The 20,193-nt window shown below is 62.5% G+C and overlaps 1 protein-coding gene across 1 annotated transcript in view; it reads right to left on the minus strand.

Moving 5' to 3' along the window:
* The window catches only part of CDH4 (cadherin 4), a 254,354-nt gene that overhangs the window by 11,149 nt on the left and 223,012 nt on the right, over window positions 1-20,193 (minus strand). The window contains exons 6-9 of the mRNA XM_075527720.1: window positions 16,171-16,326; window positions 8,369-8,513; window positions 4,526-4,698; window positions 1,344-1,481 (exon numbers count right to left, since the gene is read on the minus strand). Of these exons, the coding sequence (XP_075383835.1) occupies window positions 1,344-1,481; window positions 4,526-4,698; window positions 8,369-8,513; window positions 16,171-16,326 (612 nt within the window). The remainder of the gene's footprint in view (window positions 1-1,343; window positions 1,482-4,525; window positions 4,699-8,368; window positions 8,514-16,170; window positions 16,327-20,193) is intronic.

Consider the following 20,193-nt stretch of genomic DNA (forward strand, 5'->3'; position numbering starts at 1 on the left):
CTCTAGAGGATCTCTGAAGAAGTCTATTGCCCCAAGGGCACAGATGGGACCATCAGGTCGCCCTGGTCTGGGCTGTGTCTGGGAGTACCTGGGAGGGGGTGTCCCCTCCTGGGGGGCTGCAGTACCTTCAATGGGGGCCTGGAGCAGAGGTAGAGGCCTCTGTTACTGGAGTCTGGGCCCCCACCTGGTTCCTTTCCCACCCCCCCCCACCGTGTCAAGTCTACCTGTGGCCTTGGGAGATGGGTATGCTTGGACGGGGGGGGGGGGGGGGGGGGGCACGTCTCACCCCAGGATGGATGCCCGGGACCCAGAGCATTACTGCTGGGCATGATTTCCCTGTCCCAGGGCCCGTGTGGTGGGATTGGGGTTTGGATGTGCAGACAGACAGAGGAAGGCCCCGGAGCTGACCAGCCCCAGACCAGGGAGGACTGGTCCTCTAGATGCCGGCCGGCCCAGCCAGGGAGGGGGGCCGCCTTAGGCCTGTGTGGGGCCAGAGCAGGAGGTCCGGCCGCGCCACTGGGACTGTCCGCTGGGTGTTGCTGTGCGCTCTTGGCCGAGGAGGTGCAGTGGGTCCTGGCACTGCCTGTCCACCACTCTATGGCCAGTGGGCGTCCAGCACAGCGTTGCCTGGAGGGGCTTGGCAGGGGCACCTCGGGGCTCCCCAAGGCATGCTCTGTGGGGAGCTGAGGTCCCCCCTACCCCTGTCCCTTGAGCCCACAGTGCCTCCTGTTGGGCCCTGGGCCCTGGATGAGTGGGGCTGCAAGGTCCTGGAGACTCTGCAGAGGTGACCACAGCCAGCGTGGCTCTCCTTCGGGCATGGAGCCCCTGCTCCCTGGAGAAGGGCAGAGGGGGAGGGCCTAGGGGCCCTGCTTTTCGGGATAGCTGGGGCTGCTTAGCCAAGAGTCCCAGGGAGCCCTGGGGAGCATGGTAGGAGGGAGGGAGGGAGGGGTGCCCAGGGCAGCAGTGGCACCTGGGAGGACCTCACGCGGTGGGGGCTGTAGCATCCACAGGAAAGGTACTGGCTCCCTCCCCACAGTTCCTGCCTCAGCCCAGCTGCGGTCCCACAGATGGCTGGTCTCTGGGGGGTGAGGCCAAGGTGCCCACAGGTACTTGGGCCACCCAGGAGGTGCCCTAGTCCTCAGGGAGCCCGGTGTGGCCACCCTGGGAGAGACCCCGGCCTCTTCTTGTTGTGGCCATTGTGAGCATCCTGTCTGGTCACCCTGTGCAAGTACCCACCGCCCATCACCCCCCAAATCCCCCCACATACATACACACGGTGATCTCAGGTTTGGTTGTGTGTGTGTGTGTGTATGTGTGCGCGCGTGTGCGCTCAGGGCACTCACGGTGCTGGTGGTGAACTCGGGCGGGTTGTCGTTGACGTCAGCCACAGTGATGATGGCCGTGGCGGTGTTGGAGAGGCCGTAGTTGAGGTTCCCCTCCATGTCCGTGGCCTGGATGATGACAGTGTACTGATGGACCTTCTGTGGGCGGGAGAACAGCAGTCAGTGTGCTGCCCTGCCCGGCAGGCAGGGGCGCGGCTGACCCCATGAGTCCTTGCGAGGGGCTCCGACCGGCCTCAGCAGCTTCCTCCAGCCTTTATCATGCTGGGATCCGGGGACCCGGCACCCATGTAGGGAGGTTCTGTGGAGGGTACCCCGCCCCTACCAGGTGAGGCCTGCTTGCTGTGGGGACAGCAGGGGTCAGGGGCAGGTATGGGCTTCAGTGACCAGTCAGGGTGCTGCACAGTGCATGAATGGACAGGTTGGGTCCTTGGCTCCTGCCCTCCACCGGCAGAGCCAGACTGGCCTGTTCCATCTTCTCTGGCCCACAAGTCTCAGGTGGTCCCTGGGAGGCAGGTCAGAGGGTATTGTGGACATGCCTTCCCAGTGGTCAGCAGTCCCTTACTCCCTGCGAGGTTAGGGGAGACCTGAACCCCGCCGTCCAAATAGCGAGACCTTGCTGCAGAACCAGGCTCTGTCCATCAGGGTTAAGTTCTCAGCTCTGACCAAAGAGTCTACAGTCAAACCCACCCAGAGGTCCGAGGGGGCGAGGCCGGGCCACCTGTTCCCACAAAGGGCCTCTGGGGCCGTCCTGCTCTCTGTCACGTGGGGTCCATGTGGGTTGGAGTTGTCTCTCACGCCCACGCCAGCCAGGCCACCCTGCCCGCGGCAGAAGCTAGCTGACACACCGGTGTTCTCACATAAGCAACCCGGCCACGCCCAGCCCCTGGTCTCCTGCTAGCTCCCCTCGGTCCTCAGCCTGGCCCAGCAGAGGGGATGTCTGCTGCGTCACCATCTGGCTGAAGCCTGCTGCTGCCCCACACAGGCAGGAGGGCAGCCTGGCCTGGGCACCCCCAGATGGCCCTGAGCCCCATGCAGCTCTGTGAGCTCTGTGGGCCACGGGGAGTCACAGCAGCCACTGCAGGCCACCAAACCAAAGCCCCGGGGCCAAACGGCCTTGCCCTTTGTGGCTTGGCAAGTAAAGTTTTATTGGCCCTCGCCCGGCCCTCTCATTGACCCGGGGCCAGAGAGTGAGTGTGTTCCCAGGAGGGCTGGGTGGGTGGGGTGCGGGGCGTACCTGCCCGCTGGCAGGGGAGGGCGTGGGGCAGGACTAGGGAAGGTCTGGGACCCACACTGCCTCCACCCTGACACCCGAGGCTCGACCTCGACCCAGCGCTGCCCCTGCTGTCTGGGTCAGCACGCAGGCAGGTGTAGTTTGGTGGTTTGCTGAGGCTGGGGTACCCCCTCCGATGAGCCCCCTCCCGTGGGCCCCTGCCAGCAGGTGTCAGGAGAGGAGAGGGGAGGAGCAGGAAGCGTCCTGGCCCACCTGGGGGTCTCTTCACTGGAGAGAGGAGACAAGTGCTGCAATCAGGCCTGGCAGCGGGAGCAGGGACAGACCCCCGAGGGGAGGCGCTGGGGGTGGGTCTCTGTAAGTGGTGGTGATGACAGAGTCACCAGGCTCCTGCCCCATGGGAGACAGCGGGGGCCACCTGTGATGCCCCCCCAGGGAGGGTGCTGCTCTTGGTGGGCAGGTGGGGGAGGAGAGGAACGGCTGGGGCATGTCTCCCGGGTGGCTGTGCCCGGCAGCCCGGTCGTGGTGCGGCGGCTCAGTGCTCGGCTGTGAACTGAATGGCTGGTGGCTTGAGGTCACCCTTCACCCACTGGAGGGAGATCAAGACCCCGACACCCCCAGTCCCGCACCAGACGGGGCTGCCCTGTGCTCGGAAGAGGCTCTGAACCCACACCAGCAGATGGCCTCAGGCTCTTTCCTCGGGGCGGCTGGGGCATTGAAACCACGGACCTTGCGGTGGTAACACAGGGATCACGGTGTGTGTGTGTGTGGTGTGTACTGTGTGACCCAGGGGCACAGAGGGGCAACGGCAGTGACCTCGTCGCCAGGGTGAAAAGACAAGCCAGGCACAGTCGATGCCCCTGGAGACCCCCGCGGGGAGAGGTCATGGGGAGAGCCCCCTGGGCCTGCTGGGCGGGGAGTGGGGGCACCCAGGCCTTGATGTTCTCAGCGCTCCCAGAATCCTCCCTGCCTTCTGCATGCCCTGCCTCTCGGCTCTGAGACGAGTGTTTCCCTGTGGAATGTTCTGCAGGCCTGGAGGCTGTGGGGGGGGGGGCGTGGGGTGCCGCCTGTCTTGCCTTACTGGGTGGGGGCTCCGTCCCTGAAGAGGCCACGGTGCCCTCTGCTGGGCACACACACTGGTGGTGGGGGAACCCCTGCTCCCCCAGAATCGGCAACATCCCCCACTCCCCACTGCTGCGGCCACATCACATCTTTAGCTCAGAAGGAGAATCCCCAGATGTGGTGTGTACATTTCCGTTTGGTCTGAGAGACCCCAACACTCACTCACCAAATAGACACTGGGAAACAGCCTCCACCCCCGACCCAGTCAGTCTTTCAGGGACAGGCAGCCGGGGAGGCTTCTGGCCAGCAGGCAGCACTGGTCCGTCTTGGTGAGGTGGTGGGAGGGAGCCAGGATGGGAAGCCACAGGTGGGCTCCACCCAGCCCCCCCGGCTGTGACCTCAGGGAAGCCCCCCACCCATGCCTCTAAGGCCACTGAGCAATGCTGACTGCCTGGGGCAGGGCCGGGCGAGCACTCCCACGGAGGGAGCACGTGGCACTGAGCTCCGAGGCCGCGTGGCTCAGGGGCCAAGGCCACGTCTGCCTACAGCTGCGCCCAGAGACGCAGCCACCAGCCAAGAACACCTGGGCCGTCTGAAGCCGGGCGAGGCAAGGAGCCACCCGAGACCCACGGGGTGTGTCAGCGTGCTCTGGTCTGACACACTTACCTAGTACACACACACGGGTCAAGCCTGTTCTCGGTGCCTGGCAAGGTGGACGCGGAGACACCTGCTTACCGGGGCATCCCGGTTACACTGTCCCCCGGGCCCTGAGGTTCATGGGCTGGGGCACAAGCAGGGGCTGGGAGCAGCCCCCACCCAGGCTGCTGAGACAGGCCGGGGCCCGTGATGGGGGACTGCCCCCTGGTGCCCGCTCACAGAGTGGGCGACTCACCTCACGGTCCAGGCCAGCGGCCACCGTCACCATGTCCCCCGTCTCGCTGTTGATGGTGAACATGTTCTGGGAGGGGCTCTGCGGGGTCTGTGTCACGATTCGGTAGCGCACCATCCCGTTGGCTGTGGTGCCGTCGTCGGCATCGTTGGCGGTGACCGTCATCACGTAGGTGCCTGAAACAGAAGCCAGCTCAGAGGGAGCCCACCCCCCCATTCCTCCCCGCTCCCCCAGGCACAGTGGGCTCCAATCTCCCCTCCAGGCTCAACTGGCTGTGGCACCACCCCATGGCAGAGTTGGGGCACCTTTCACCCCAGTATGAAGCCACCCTCTCTCAGCGGGGTGGCTGCAGGAAGAGGGGTCAGGGGCCACAGAGACCAGGCCCCATATGGCCCAGAACCACACACGGCTTCAGGGACCAGAGTTCATCTGTCCCTGGGCTCCCCCGTCCTGGGCGGAGTCTGGCCAAATTCCACCCCAAACTCACTGCTGGACAGGCCAGCGCTGCCCAGGGGCCTCCAGGCTGTAACGCCTGACGGGAGCAGGAAGCCTCATCTTTCTCTCCAAGAGCACGGGCTGGGGGCTTGCTGGCTTCAAACTGCTGACCTTGTGGTTCTGGAGAGGGTTTATCGGAGAGATGATGCGACGGGCTGGGGTGAGTAAGGTGTGGAGGGCTCTGGCCTCGGGGCACGGCCTGGGATGGGGCCCCTTTGCCCCTGCCCCCTGGGAGGAGAAGCCCTGGTCTCTGGTTGGCACCCCACAGTGAACCGGGGGTGTGAAGGTGGGCGGGAGGGGGGCCCGGTGATGCTGGAAGTGCCTGTGGTTAGCTGAAAGGTCAGTGGTCTGGCCCACCAGTGGCCTCTCGGGAGAGAGCCCTGCTCCTGCCTGTAAGTGACAGCCTGGAGGTGACGGACACCCGTGGGGCCGGCCCCCTGGGGCTCCTAGGCGTCCCAGCCAACTCCTAGATCCCTGGCACCAGTGGCAATGGGTGACAACACAGCTCTGAGGAGGAGGCAGCCTGGAGGTGCAGTGCTTAAAGCTCCAGCCCGCTCCCCCGAGTCCCCCCCCCCCCCGCGGGATGAAGATGGGCCTCTGCTTGTGTTCATTGACAGCCTGCAGCTGGGTGCGGCAGCTCTGCCCCGTCCTACAGGCTAGGCTCCCTGTGAGCTGGCATCCTCTCGGCAGCTGTGGGCTTGGCTTTACTCTGCTTTGTGGGGTGAATCGGGGACCTGGGGTTTTCAGAGTGTCCACCAGCCGCGGGAAGCACCATCACAGGGAGCCCTAAAACACAATCAACCCCCCCACCCCCACCCCCGGACTAACTAACAGTCCTCCAGCAATGGACCTGAGAACAAAGAGAAAAACCAGACACTACAACTGGCCCTGTGGGTTTTGAGTGTAACGCTACTAGAAGGTCTCATCCTTCCCCCAGGAACCGCTGGTGGTTTCGAGCCGCCAACCTTGTGGTACCCCACCAGGGGGCTCCCCGTGACGCAGAAGGCCCCTCGCACCCCCAACTCCCACCCAGAAGGCGGTGTGCTTTGGGCGGGAGGTGGGGGGGCGCAGTGGGGCCACCTCTGTGCTCACCATGTGCACGGGCACTGGGCGGGCAGGCGGGGGGCCCCGGGGTGTCTCCGCAGAGAACGCGAGCCTGTACTGATGCCCGGGGCGCCTTCGAGGATTAATTTCACAAGCCTTAAATTGCAGTTTAATTTGAAAACTAATTCAGCCCCATAATTGGCTTTCTGCTCAAACCACGGAGGGTAAAGATTTAACTTCTTAATATTCATATGACTTTCAAGTATCGGGCACCATCTGTGCATTCTGCCGTGGGGTTCATCTCGTGGGGGCCGGGGGGCGCCTCCACCGTAAAGAAATAAAATAAACAACCAAGCAGGGCCGCTAATAGAATAATGTTCCAGCAACAGCTCCGTGCCGGGCAGGAGTGGGTCCCTGCGACTTCCAGCTAGTTAATGTTTAGGGCGACACTGATTCGGAAACGTAGAATGCCAGGCCGCCTGGGCCAGGGGCCGAGGGAAAGGAGTGGTCCCGGTGGGTGGTCGCCTCTCCTTGGAGAGCATCCCTCTGAATGCAGATGCCTCTTCTTGGGGCGGTGTGGCCCTGGGGCCAGGACAGAGGTGAAGCCTCCCTGCCCTGGATTCAGAATGGATCTGATCGCTGGGGAAGGTCCTGCCAGGTGGGCAACAAGCTACAAGGCTGGAGGGAACGGGGTGAGGGAGAGGGGTGGCCTGGGGGCTGCCCGAGTTTGGTGGCGAGGCTGAAGGGAGAAGGGACAGATTAAACCCAGCCCCTCTGCCATTGGGTCCACCCCAAACCACAGTGACCCCAAGGGCCGGTAGAACTATCCGTGGCTGCCCAGGGAGGAGCCGTGGTGGTGGGGGGCTGTGCGCTGGGCGGGTTGCTGCATCAGCACTTCACACCCATCACCCCCTTTGGGGGAGAAGGTGGGGGTCTCCGCTCCTGTACAGATTAATCTGGTGCCCTCCTCAGTCGTAGAGGGCGGCCACGCGTTGGGTGCACCCCTGGGAGTGGGTGGGCTGGTCAGCCATCTTCCCAGAGGCCTCCTCCCCTCAGAGCGGCTGGTGAGCTTGAACCTCCAGCTTTTGGGTTTGCCTAACCCACTGAGGCACTGGGGCACCTTCGGGGCCTCCTAGAGGCCGGCGCAGTGGTCGCACGTCGGGCCGCTCTCTTCAAGGGCAGCAGTTCGAAAGCACCAGCCGCTCCGGCAGACGGAGACAGGCTTTCTGCCGCCGTCAGAGCTGCCGTCTGAACACGCACAGGGGCCGTTCCAGCCGGTGCTAGAGGGCCGCTGTGGCCGCGTGGACTCCGTGGCAGGGAGTGCTTCGAGGGAGAGGGGTTCAGAGTGTCACCATTCTGTGGACCCGGGACCTTGGGAACGCAGGCAGCAGGGGCTGCCCAGGAGGAGCTGCTGAGGGTCTCCAGCCCACCCCGCCCGGCCCTCAGCTGTCCAGCGAGGTGAGTGGAGCGCACCGGTCGGCGCAGGGCTTTTGTGGACAAGCTGGGCAGCCATGGGTGCTTCTGTCCCTGAATGAGTAACGCCCGCCGAGTGTCCTGCCCCCCCCCCCCCCCCCCGTGTGTGATGTGTGTGTGCGAGTGTGGCAGGCAGGACCTGAAAGGCAGTGCTTCTGGATAGCGTCTGGTCAGGGGTGAGAGGCCCCTTCTGGTGACAGCACCCCTCATGGGCTCCCGCAGGGCATCCTCCAGATCAGGGGCGGGGAGAAGACAGGCTGGGTTCAATGCTCCGGGGGGAGGGGGACACAGTTTGTGCTGAGCAGTAAGCTAAGGCTGAGCGCCCACCTGCCCAGAGGGGCGAGGGGGGGAAGGGCTGGCAAACTGCAGGCGGTGAGAGGCCGTGGGCAGCTTTGCGCTGCTGCCACCTGTCCTTTGCGTGCTGTGAGTGGGGCTGACCCAGAAGCCCCTTAACAACACGGCAGCAGCCCCGGAACAAGGTGAGACCACTGTGTTCTGGGGGGTCGCCAGGGATGGTGCTGATCCAAGGGCAGGAGCCTGGTCTTGGCGTTGAGTCCCTACACCTGACACCCCAGGGGGCACATCACCCCGCCCGGCCTGGGACAGTGCCACGCCAGGGGTGACCAGAGCCCAGGCCCAGGGGCCCCTCCCCTCATCACTACAGGGCGAGGCACCTTGTCCCCTCACGGAGCTGGATGGCGCCCGGCTCACGAGAGAGCAGCCTCTAGTCCCAGTGGGTGCCTGGTCCCGGGGAGCCAAAGGTCTGGCCATGGGGCCCCCGGATACCCCCAGTTCCTCCAGTGCCCTCCTTGGGGCAGGGGGGTCCCCGCTCACCTGGCTTGGAGCCCTCCGCCACGGATCCATTGTAGACCTGGTTGAGGAACTCGGGCCGGTTGTCATTCATGTCGATCACGTAGATGTACAGGTCGATGGGGTTCTCCACCTTGTTCCCGTTCATGTCCACGGCGTGTGCTTTCAGCTGCGGGGACACGCTGTCAGTGCCCGCAGCCCACGCCAGGGGCCGGCCTCGGGACAGGGGTGCGGGCCCATGTCAGGGGAGCCTCGGGACAGGGTGCGGCCTATGCTGGGAAGTGGGAAAACCTTGGGAAAGGGTGCAGAGCACTTGGGGTTAGTCTGGGACCAGCAGGTACTGACGGCAGCCAGGCTGCAGTGTGGGGGTGCAGTGAGGGAGGGCTGAGGGGTTAGGCATTAACAGCTGAGGTTTTGAGAGAGGTGACAACTGAGGCTCATGTCCTTTGAGAGGTCACAGGGCTCAGCGGGGGGTTCCTTACACGCCTGCGGGGCTGAGACCAGGAGCTGGAGTGGCTGAGGTGACTGGGCGCCCACATGTGTCCCCGTGTGTCCACCTCTCGCCTTCCCGGACCTGTGGAGGGGAACCAGGTCCGCCCCACCCTAGTGAGGGACCCGGTGGGGGGAGTGGGGCCTGGAACCTGCAGGGTGGGCAGAGCGGGCAGGGCCTTGAAGTCACTGGCCTGGGTTTGGGGGAGAAGCCAAGGTGTGGGTAGGGGAGGGATCATCTGTGACTTGGGCCCGAGGTGGCCCTGCTGGGGTTCTCTGAGCAGCCCCGTGTCCCCATTGAAATTGGACACACAGGACTCAAAGTCTTCGTCATAGTGGCTTCAAGCCAAGGGTGGGAGATGCCTGGTGGGGGTTGGCTGGGGGCACAAGCTCCACCCCAGTCCTTTATTTTGACCCTGTGGAGGCTGACACCCCCACGGATGCTCCCTGGGACCAACCCCCCATGCCCCGAAGCTGCAGGTCCGGTATAGACAGCCCTGAGGTGCTGACGCTGTCACACGTGATCTCAGGCTGTGCGTGTCATTGCTGGGGGGAAGCGAGGCTGTCTCCTAGGGTGACACGCGTGTTGTCTGTGACACGCCTGGTGTCACGTTAACCTTGGGGCCCCTTTGCCTGCTCTGACGGAGACCTGACCAGAAGTTCCAGCACACAGTGGGGATGGCTTGGAATACAACTTAACACTCAAGGAGAGACCAGATGCCCTGGTCTGCTGGAGCCAGAGCCCGCGACTGAGGCCCTCGGAGACCCCTGAACCTGGAACTGAACCCATTGGGGCCCAGCTTCCAGCAACACCCACACCGACAGGCCAGTGCCCCCCAAACTCAGCTCAAGCATGGAAACCCTCAACTCAAATCTCAAGAACACGCCCGAGGCCCCAGACCTCGGAATGGTCTCTGTCCCTGTTGACCCTCCGCAGCTGCGGCAGCCACCCCCCCCCCCAGAGTGGCCACCTAGTGCCCAGGGATCCTTAATCTTGTCAAGGGGTCAGAGGTCACGGTGGCTTGGAAGGCAGCCTTCGGAGCTAAAAGGAAAGTCCCTATCTTCTCAGGGCACCGTGGCAGGGGCAGTTTGACTCCATCTGTCCAGCAAGTGCAGCTGGGGGAGATAACCACCGCCCCTGCCCCCCCAGCTCAGTCCAGCTATGGGAATGACTCAGGAGAGGGCTCAGCACCTGCGCACACTGCAGGACTGTGGGCTGGGGGGCGGGGACTCTGGGGCGTGTGCTGCCCGGTCCGAGTGCCACCTGCAAAGGGGCAGTGTCTGCTCTGTTGTGGAGTCGGGACCGGGAGCCCGGGAGTGTGTGAGTGAGTGAATGAGTGTGTGTGTGTGTGTGTGTAGGAGGAGGGATGCGCGGCGAGGGGAGCAGAGAGGTTGCAGGTGTCACAGGGGCTCACCCCACCTCAGGCACCCTGCCCCTGACACCCGGACGCAGGGACCTGAGAGCTGGGGAATTCTGTGAACCTGCCCTGAGACAGGCATCCCCACAATGAAGGGGGCCCCGAGTGCTTTGCCCTCCCGGTGCGTTTTGGGGGCGATGCTGCTGGAGACGTAGCCTATGCCGCGTGCAAGACATTCTGAGACGCTTGACGCTCGTTCAGAATGAGCAAGGTGGCCCACGGCCCCCCGACCCCGAGCACAGGCTGTGGGGAGCTGTCCCCCACCGACCACCGTCTGTCTGCAAGGGCTGTGTCTGCGGGGCCAGTCCAGGGCTGGGGCGAGAGAGGCCTGGCAGCCTCCGTCATCTCAGGAGCCCATGGGGCAGTCCTCCCGTGCCCTGTACGGCCCCTGTGCGCCAGACCGGGCTCGATGGCAGTGAACTCGCCTTTTACTTCCTTTGGCTTTGTCCCCCCTGGGGAGTCCTGAGAGGAAGCTTCCAGAGACTGTCTGCACCGTGCACAGTGGGCCGCTCTGATCCGCTCATGTACCGGCAGGTTTACTTGCCGATTTTACTTCTTAAGCTGGCTGCCCAGAGCTCGCGGGGGCCTGCCCTGGTTGGAGGCCCCTCTCACAGCCCGTGCCCATGGACGTGGGAAGACCTGTGCCCCATGGGGTGCTCCACAGCTGTGACCGGTCAGGAGGGGGTCCCCAGGCCTCTCTTCCCAGCACCCCCGGGAGGAGTCGAATCACCAGAGTCCCCAGCCAAACTGCTCTGGGGCAGAGTCACCGTGGATTTGGGGCTGGCTCAGTGGCACCTGGGGTTTTGGTTTAAGTTGGGGGTGATGAGATAGGTGGTATGTATGCAATACCCCTCACTGCCTGGCTCGGGCACTAGTCCAGATTGGTGCCATGGGGTGGAAGTCCCCAGGGGATGTGCTCAGTCCCAGGAGCGGGGCAGGGCTCAGCTGGCACATGGTTTCCTGGGAGCCTGTCCTGCCCTCAGGTGAGAGAGGGCCACAGAGACTCTGGAAAGCTGGGAGGCAGGAGAGCTGGGGGCAGGGCCTGGGTGCCAGGGCCCCAAAGGACCCCAAGCCAGGTGTGGGGAGTAGACAGACCCTGGTCCTTCCACCAGCTTCCCTGCCTGCCCCTCCCCCCACTCTCCTGGTCTCAGTCCTGTTCCCTGCTCCACCTCTCCTGATCCCCTTCCTGTTCCCTGGTCTCCATCTTCTGGTCTCCGTCCTGTTCCCTGCTCCCAGTTCCCTGGTCCCTGTCTTATTGTTCCCTGGTCTCCCTTCTGGTCCCCGTCCTGTTCCTTGCTCCCAGTTCCCTGGTCCCCGTTCTGTTCCTTGCTCCCAGCAATCCTGGTCCCCGTCCTGTTCCCTGCTCCCAGCAATCCTGGTCCCCGTCCTGTTCCCTGCTCCCAGCTCTCCTGGTCCTGTCCTGTTCCCTGCTCCCAGCGATCCTGGTCCCCGTCCTGTTGTTCCCTGCTCCACCTCTCCTGGTCCGAATCCTGTTCCCTGCTCCCTCCTCTCCATGTCCCTGTCCTGGCCTGCTGGGCGCCCAGGGAGTACCGTAGGCATCCTGTGCATGAGAGCAGCTGGGCTGGAGCCTGGCTGTCCTTGGTGGTCAGAGCCCAGACCAGTGCTCTGATTCTGAAAGCTTCTTCAGGGTCTAGAAAATAGGTTGGAGAAGAGTGGCAGGGGCCTTGGAGGGTGGCAGGGGGGGCCGTACCAAGAGCCACCCCTCCCAGCAAGCAGCCAGAGAGCAGGCAGATCCTGGCCCTGAGGACTCTGGCCCCAAGGCCGGTGAAGCAGGGAAGCGGGGCAGCTGAGGGCGATGGGCCTCTCTGAAGGGTGGAGAATTAAAGCTGATCTGCTGACCTCGGGCAACACGATGACGTAATCAGTGAGCTGCCGCCGAGGTGGGCACTTTGGGGGCATGTGCTCTGTGGGTACTTACACGTGACTCACTAATCAGGCTGGGGGGCACCCTGCAGGGCCAGCGGCCAGTCGGGTGGGGACACCTGACCGGTTACATGATGAGGGAGACTGGGACCAGGATGGAGGCTGAGTGGGGACCTGGTGGGGGGTCCTCAGGCCCACAGGCGTCTCTTACTTCCCTTCCTCTCTGACTCACTCACTGTCATGCCGGTCACGAGCCCCAGCCACCCGCTGGTATGCTCTAGTCAGACCGAGAAGCAAGAGGTGCAGGGCGGGGTGGGGATCGGGGAAGGTGGGCAGTGGACCTCAGTTTCTGGGAGCGAGCGAACCACACACATGGGCCGGATGGCCCTCCCTCCACAGCACCCTCAGTTCTGCTCAGCAGCTCACCACAGGGCCGGGCACAGGGCGAGCCCACCCAGCAGGTGACTCTGTAGAAAAGATCCCGCTGTCCACCCTGTCAAGCTGACAACCTGCTCAACCCTGGGGGGTGGTGGTGGTGTGGCAGTCCCACCGTGCCACCTGGGGTCAGCTTCAGTTGCCATGACAACCACCACCACTTCTGAGAGTGGGCAGAGGTCCTTGGAGACCCTGCCCCTGGGAGAAGCATGCCGATTAGCTGATCGGAGCATCGCACGGACACCTCCTCCGGCCCCTCCTCTGAGATGTCCCGCTGCTCTGGTGCCTCTGCCAGGAATGGGCTGGCTGGGGCAGACCCCAGTGCAGGTGTGCCCCAAATGCCCCTCCAGGTGTCTTTCTCCACGTGTGCCTGGCCACCTCCAAAACCACACAGGTGCACTGCAGTTCCTCTAGAGCAGTGGTTCCCAACCTTCCTCATCCCGCGACCCTTTCTTACAGGTCCTCATGCGGTGGCGACCCCCCTGCATCGCTATCATTTCACTACTGTTATGAGGCGGGCAGCACCCGTGAAAGGGCTGTTCTAGATCCCTAGATCCTGGGTGCTCTAGATCCTGGGGACTCAGACACAGCTCGCTCTCTGCTCCCACCCAGTCCACGAGATCAACTGTTTCTTCTCGAGCCGCATCCCGAGCCCCGGCCTTGCCCTGGGAGGCAGAGTGCAAAGGAACACGCAGACTCCATCGCAGAAAGCAGCCTAGTCCAGGGGACAGAGCTGTTTCTGGAAGCCCCGTGGTCTTCCTGCTGAAGAATTGGGGGACACGCCATTTTCTACAGGCATCAGGCCAAGCATGACTTGCCCCCGGGGGTGAGCTCTTGGGGTGAGTGATTTTGATGGGTCCCGGTAAGAAGGTGGCAGAGAAGGGGCTGAGAGGACCACGCGACCCAGTTGTAAGTGAATATTAACTGGATTAATTGTGAACGCACAACTTGGAGCTTGAATGTGGGCTGAGGTCGATGCTGCCCCCCTGCTGGGTATGTGCTGAGCTGTCTCGGAAGCAGGCCTGGAGCCTCACTGCCATTGGGCGAGAAGACCCAGGAATGAGTGTGTCCTGTGGATCCCGAGATCCATTCATGGCACCTCCTCGATGGAGGCAGGGGATGAACAGCAGTAGCACCAAGAGCCCCCCGAGCCCGAGCAGTGGGCTTCTCATAAAGTCGGGGGCCCCAGGCAGGGACCTTGCAGTGGCATGAGGTGTCTCTGGGGATGTGGCTGGGAGCTAGATCTGCTTTCCACAGAGCTTAGAATGAGTGCCTTGAGGCTGAGGCTTGTGGGAGAGAGGTGTACCCTCTGGGCATTTACCGGCAGTGCCACAAGAGCCTCGGAATGCTACATTTGAGCAGGGCAGAGGCCAAGGAGCCAAGAGAGGTGTGCCTGTGGGAATGCTGGGAGGAGGCAGTCCTGGTCCAGGAACTGTGCCCCGAGTCTTTCTGGTCCAGAATTGTGAATTGTCCACATTCCTAGGAAGCCCCGTAGTTGTGAGTGTAGCTGGTGCATTCTGTGTGGCTGTGCAGTGTATTGTTGAACCCAGGAGGGAAGCAGAGAGAGCGTGGGAGGATGGCTGGTCACAGAACAGGTCAGGAGACGGATGGGTGGAGGCAGATCTGACCCCTGCCTCACAGGAACTGGCCATGGGCAGATGAGTTGGATTCTCCATCCCTCTTGTGAAGCCAGAGGAGCTCAGATGCCACCCCTGCCATTTTGTTCAGCTCCCCAAACTGGGGAATGCCTGCTTCCTTCATCAGCACAGTGCTCACATGGCCCGGTGCACAGTGTGTGCTAAGAATGGTTCCCTGGAGGGGCAGGTGGAAGTGCAAATGGTTGGGTGGGTGAATAGATGGATGGTTGGGTGGGTGAATAGATGGATGGATGGGTGGGTGGATGGATGGGTGGATGAGTAGATGGATGGATGGATGGGTGGGAGGGTGGATGGATGGATGGGTAGATGGATGGTTGGAAGGATGGATGGATGGGTGGGTGGGTGGATGGATGGATGGGTAGATGGATGGTTGGAAGGATGGATGGATGGGTGGGTGGGTGGGTGGATGGATGGATGGGTAGATGGATGGTTGGAAGGATGGATGGATGGATGGATGGGGAGATGGGTGGATGGATAGATGGATGGGTAGATGGATGGATGGATGGATGTAAGGATGGATGAGTAGAGGGAAGGAAGGATGGGTGGGTGGATGGATGGGTAGATGGAGGGATGGATGGAGATAAGGGTGGTTGGCTGAATGGATGGGTGGATGGATGGGTGGGTGGGTAGTGGATGGATGGACAGATTCCTGGATGGATGGACAGAAGGGTGAAGAGATTATTGGATGGATGAAGAGATGAATGGGTAGAAGTTTAGATGGATAGACAGATGATGGATGGACAGATGGTGGTTGGATGGGCAGATGGCTGAATGGATGGGTGGATGACTAGACAGGTGGGTGGGCGAATGGAAGATGAAGTAGCAGATACAGGGAGCTAAGGCATCTGAGAGCTGCTTTCAGGAGGGACGTCCAAGCCGGGGGCCAAGAGCCTTAGATCAGGTGTCATGAGCCTGAGCTCTGGCCACATCCGTGTCCCTGCTCACTGGACAGAAGTAGGGGGTGTTATATCTTGTCCATGCAGAGCTGTGGCCACTCAGGGCTAGAGCAACCAGTCTGAGAAGAGAGGAAACTCCCCCTAGTCCAGAGAGGACCAACTGCCTGCTGTGGCCCTCGGAGTCCACTTGGTCCAGGGGACCCCTGGGGAGGGCATGACCGCCAAATACAGGACCAGGCTCCTCCGGACCCCACCCCTCCCATCAGTAGTCCCTTAGCATCCCCTGCAGGCTCTGGAGGATGAGCCAGATGGCCCTGTCCATGTGCAACCTCTCTCCTGGAATCCGGGACACTGAGCCAGAGCATGGGACACAGGCTGGAGGGACAGTGGAGCAGCAGCACAGCAGACTCATTGCATGTCGGCCTCGCGCTCAATAAACAGGGCTTTGCTCCTGACTGCAGGCTCACAGTGGCCCCGGCCCCAGACAGTGGCCCCAGGTGTGGGCTCTGGTGCAGGGCCCTGCACAGGCTCACTTGATCCTCAGAGCCACCCCTGTGCTGAGGAGACAGCCAGGGAGGGCAGGGTCAGCTGAGGCCTGCTCTGGGCCAGGCTCTCGGCTCACACCTGGGTGCTGTGGCCCCTGTGGACACCCCGCGCCCCTGTCTAGAGAAGGAGAGACCAGAGATGGCAGAGGGAGTGGGGACCCTGCTATTCCAGCTGTGGTGTGGGCATCTGCCAGGGAGGCCCTACCTGTTCCCCTGATGGCCCCTCCCACCAGGCACAGCATGGGCTGTGGGCACCTGTGTGTGAGGCCTGTCCCCTCTCCCCTGGGGCAGTGTGGAGGTGTGGACACTTGTGTGTAAGGCCTGTCCCCTCTCCCCCGGGACAGCGTGGGGGTGTGGACACTTGTGTGTGAGGCCTGCTTCATCTCAGGGCTGGTCTGCTGTCTGAGTCACCTGGGGATGAGGAGACTGGACAAGGGACTAGGTGGGCATGGGGTGGGGGAGGAGGGAGCAGCGGGCCGGCTGGTTCAGCTGGACACTCACGTGGTACGAGGCTCGCTCCTCACGGTCCATGGGCCGAGTGACGTACATGCGCCCCGACATGGAGTCGATGCTGAAGACCTCCATGGGGGGCTGGTCAGCACCCACCCCTGTGATGCTGTAGCGGATGGGGATGTCATTGTCCTTGTCTGACCGAATCTGTGGGGGACACAGGGAGAGGACCGTCAGCCTGTGGCTGGGGCAGTGGCCCTGGGCCCCACCCTCGGCTGTTCCTGAAGTGCACCTGGGCCACCTCCAGCCCTTCACCCTCCTCTGGAGACTGGAGGTCAGCTCTCAGGGACTGGCTGAGGGTCGCCAGCAGCAGTCTAGGGGTCTGCATGCAGCCGCTCCTAACGCCCACTGGGAGAAGGGGGTGCTGTAGCTGCCAAGGTTGGGGGACCCCGTTTCGCACCTTTCTGGGTGTGCAAACACCAAAGGAATGGTCTTTCTCCTCTTGACCCAGCACCTGAAGCTGTGCCCCAGTCCCCGAGAGGGATACCTATTTAAGGTCTGGCGCGTGAACATGAAGTTGGAGGCAGGGAGCTGCGAGCACGTGGCTGGCGATGGTCGATATGGTTGTCGGCTTTTTACAGAGAAGCTGCCTGCGCAAGCACGGACGGCCACTTGCCAACGCTGACCTGGGTCCCCCGGGAGTCCCTCTGTGCGAACAGGCTCGGAGACCAGCCACCAGGTTCTTGGTTTCAGCCCCCACCCCTCCCCACCTGCCCTGAAAGCCCCTGCAAAGGCAGGCCTGGCCCCCCGCTTGAGAAACCAGTCTCTGACAGCTGCTCCAGCACACAGGGGGTGGGGTGGGGTCCCCACGAGTCAGAACCGATTCCACAGCCACCAGTTTGGTTTGCTTTGATCGCATGCTCAAAGGAAGAGACTGGAGACTGGGAATGGGGAGGATTCAGGAACAGAGTCCAGGTAGCCCCAAAGTCACAGGGAGGTGGGGGTGGCCGCCAGATCCACCATTTGGGTTTCAGGTCAGGAGACGCATGTATGTCCTGGGGTGAGTCTTAGCCGAAACATCACTAGAGTGGACTGGGGAATGGACCCCAGGAAGGCCCGTTGCTCAAGAAGGACATTGTGGGGTACAGTGGGGCCCACGTGGAGCCATCAGAGATGGGGCATGGACCTCCCTCAGCCCTCAGAGGAACCTACGTGGTAGACACCCCGGTCTCCTTCCTGCCTGCAGGTCTTTGAGACCCAGCTGCCCACACTGGGCCTCCCCTCTCAGCAGCCCCGGAACTGACCACTGCACACAAGGAAAACACAGGTCTTCAAAGCCCCCCGGCCTCACTTGTGTGAAGCTCCTGCCCCACAACTTCTCTCTAACCCACTCTCGACCGAGGCGGGCGCCTGCCCTGCCTGCGCCTCAGCTCACCGCCTGGTCTCCAGCCGGAGCCCTTGGCCACCACGCCTGGGAAGCAGTGAGACAGATCCAGGTTCCAAGCAGCCCCTGAAACGCTTGGGCAGCCAGTGAGAAGTGGGGTCCTGGTTTGTGACCCCCCTCCTGCAGCCCGCCCTTGATAACATTCCCTGAGCGGCGTGAAGATGCATGGATTACTTGAGCTTGTGGAATAGTTCCCAGGCAGGATGGAATCGGGCCTTAATTATTTTCAATCTGCCTCTCGTCACAAGCGGAGAACCCCCCCCCCCCCCCAACAGGCGCGGTGAGCGCAGGCGTTTGTGGGGGGACGGAGTTGCTGTAATACAATACGCTCATGGTTATTGGGGTTTTCCAAGTCATTTGAATGTTAACGAGAGCCCGGCGTATGTTCTCACGGGTCCCTGGTGGGAAGAGGGAGAAGATGCTCATGGGTACCCTTCAGGGCACCCCTTCACAAGGTGAGCCCTCGCCCCCTGATTTGAGTGTCTACCCACAGGGGTCTGGTTTCCCCGGGGGGACACCCAATCCACAAGGTGTGGTCTTGGGCAGCCTGCAGTTAAGATGCCAGTGGGTCCCCGGCCTCTCTCCCACTGTGGGCCCTGAGCAGAGTGAAGCGGAACCATGTGGGGAGCCCCTCCTACCCTGGGTCCCAGGGTCCCAAGTCTCTGCAGAGCAGCCTGGCCCTTTTCCTGTGGCCTGCGGACTGGACACACCCGGCACTGAGCCTGGTCACCATGTTGGGAACCTCCTTCCCGTGACCAGGTCAGGCCTCACTCGGCCATCCCGAGCCAGTCCTGGGAATGGGGTGCTGGCTGCCATGTCACACAACACCACACAGTAAGGCCACACCGCGCCACAGCTCGCCACCACTCAGGCTCCATGTGTGGACGTGCATGGGGCCTCAGGGCAGGAGGCTGTTCACACCCAAACCGCCACGCGGCTACTGGACTGTTCAGTGGAGGCGGAGGGACCAGCAAACTGGCGGCCATGTGCATTTGCCCGAGGGCCAGCGTGTCGCCCTGGGTGGCTGGCGTGGGGCTGGGAGCGGTGCCACAGTGTTTCAAACACCAGCCAGGCCACTCGTGGTGGGTGGGCTTTGCTGGCCCCTGGCTGGGAGGAAGGACCGTGATCTCCTTGGACGTCTGGCCAGTGAAGAACTTGTGAGGGCAGCGGGACAGGGACAGAGGCCGGCAGGCACTCAGGCACGACGGGTGGGCAGGAGCTGCCTCCTCAGGGTGAGCGAGCCTTCGTGGGGGGTCGGGGTGGGGCTAGGCGGTTGGGGCTTTGTGTCCGCAGGGGTGGCACTCAAAAGGAAACGGCTGAGAGAAACGGTCCGACGTTTGTGCAGACAGACAGACAGGCAGGCAGACAGACAGACAGGGTGGAGGCATCCCTGGGCTCCGACAGCACAACGGTCGGAGGACGGTGTGGGGCTGGCAGTGTTCCGCCCTGTTGTGCACGGGCTCGCTGTGGGCAGGAACCGAACTACGAGGACGCACGTCCCACCTCACGCTCACAGTCCGGGCAAGCGTGCTGTGAGTAACGAGCGAGCCGGGAGTTGGGGTGAGGGCAGAGACGGTCCATCCTTCTGAACTGTAGGCCGTTTTCAAAGGTGTGGAGTACAGAAATGAAGTGGGGGAACTAGAGAGCCGTTTCCCCAGTTTGCACCGAGGAGATCGCCTGTCAGCCGAGCACACCGACTCCTGAGCTGCATGCCCCGCCACCGAGATGGTGGTTATGGGCAGAAGATGCCTGCCACACCCCCAGAGGCTGGCTCAGCTGCTGTCGAAGGGGAGCTGAGCCTGTTCCTGTCGTGCCCACGGCCGACGTCGTCACACACCCACCTGTGCCTTCACAGAGGCCCCGAGAGGGGCTTTACGTGGAAGAGCCTCCTTTACTAAACAGCCTCACAAGGGGACGCGCGTACGCTCCTGTTTGGGCTCCTCCAGGGTCTTCCCCTGCCCCCCCCCCCCGTGTCCGTGCTGGTGAACCCCACGAAAAGGGATGTGTGTGAACACGGCTTCCCACAGATGCTCACGGAGGGGACAGAGAAGCCGGGTGCAGGCAAGATGGCGAGACTCGGGGCCTGTGATGACGTTGCCCCGGAGGCTGTGTGCCCATTCCCGCCTGCCTTCCTGCCGCCATCAAATATCCCAATTCATGCAGCTGGGGAGGAGGGCGGGGGGTGGGGGGGAGAAGGAAGACCACCTCCCGCATCTCTAGTCATCTTTGTAAGACTCGAGAGCCACGTCGCAAGCTATGCCGGTTCTCCATGAAACTGGTGACCTCGCAGCAGTGGTGATGTCTTGGGAAGACTGTCTGATGGGGCAACTTCAAGGGCAAAGGGAAGCGGACCAGGAGGAGAGCTACGAACCCGGAGCTGTGCGGACCATGGGGGGGGGGCATTCTAATGGACTGAGCAAACAAGCTGTGTCTAATGGGCCACAGACAAAATGAAACATCCGAAGCGATGTCTCATCTAGCGACTCCATACCCAGCCTGAAGACTTTGTCTTTTCGACACTTCTCCATAAAACATGTCATTTACACACACAGAATGCCGCTCTCCCCCTGGTCCTGCGGCACACGGTTCATGGATGGAGCCATTCTTGGGCATAAAATTGGCTCTTCAGA

Source organism: Tenrec ecaudatus, chromosome 12 (assembly GCF_050624435.1).
Source record: "Tenrec ecaudatus isolate mTenEca1 chromosome 12, mTenEca1.hap1, whole genome shotgun sequence".
Taxonomy (NCBI): Eukaryota; Metazoa; Chordata; class Mammalia; order Afrosoricida; family Tenrecidae; genus Tenrec; species Tenrec ecaudatus.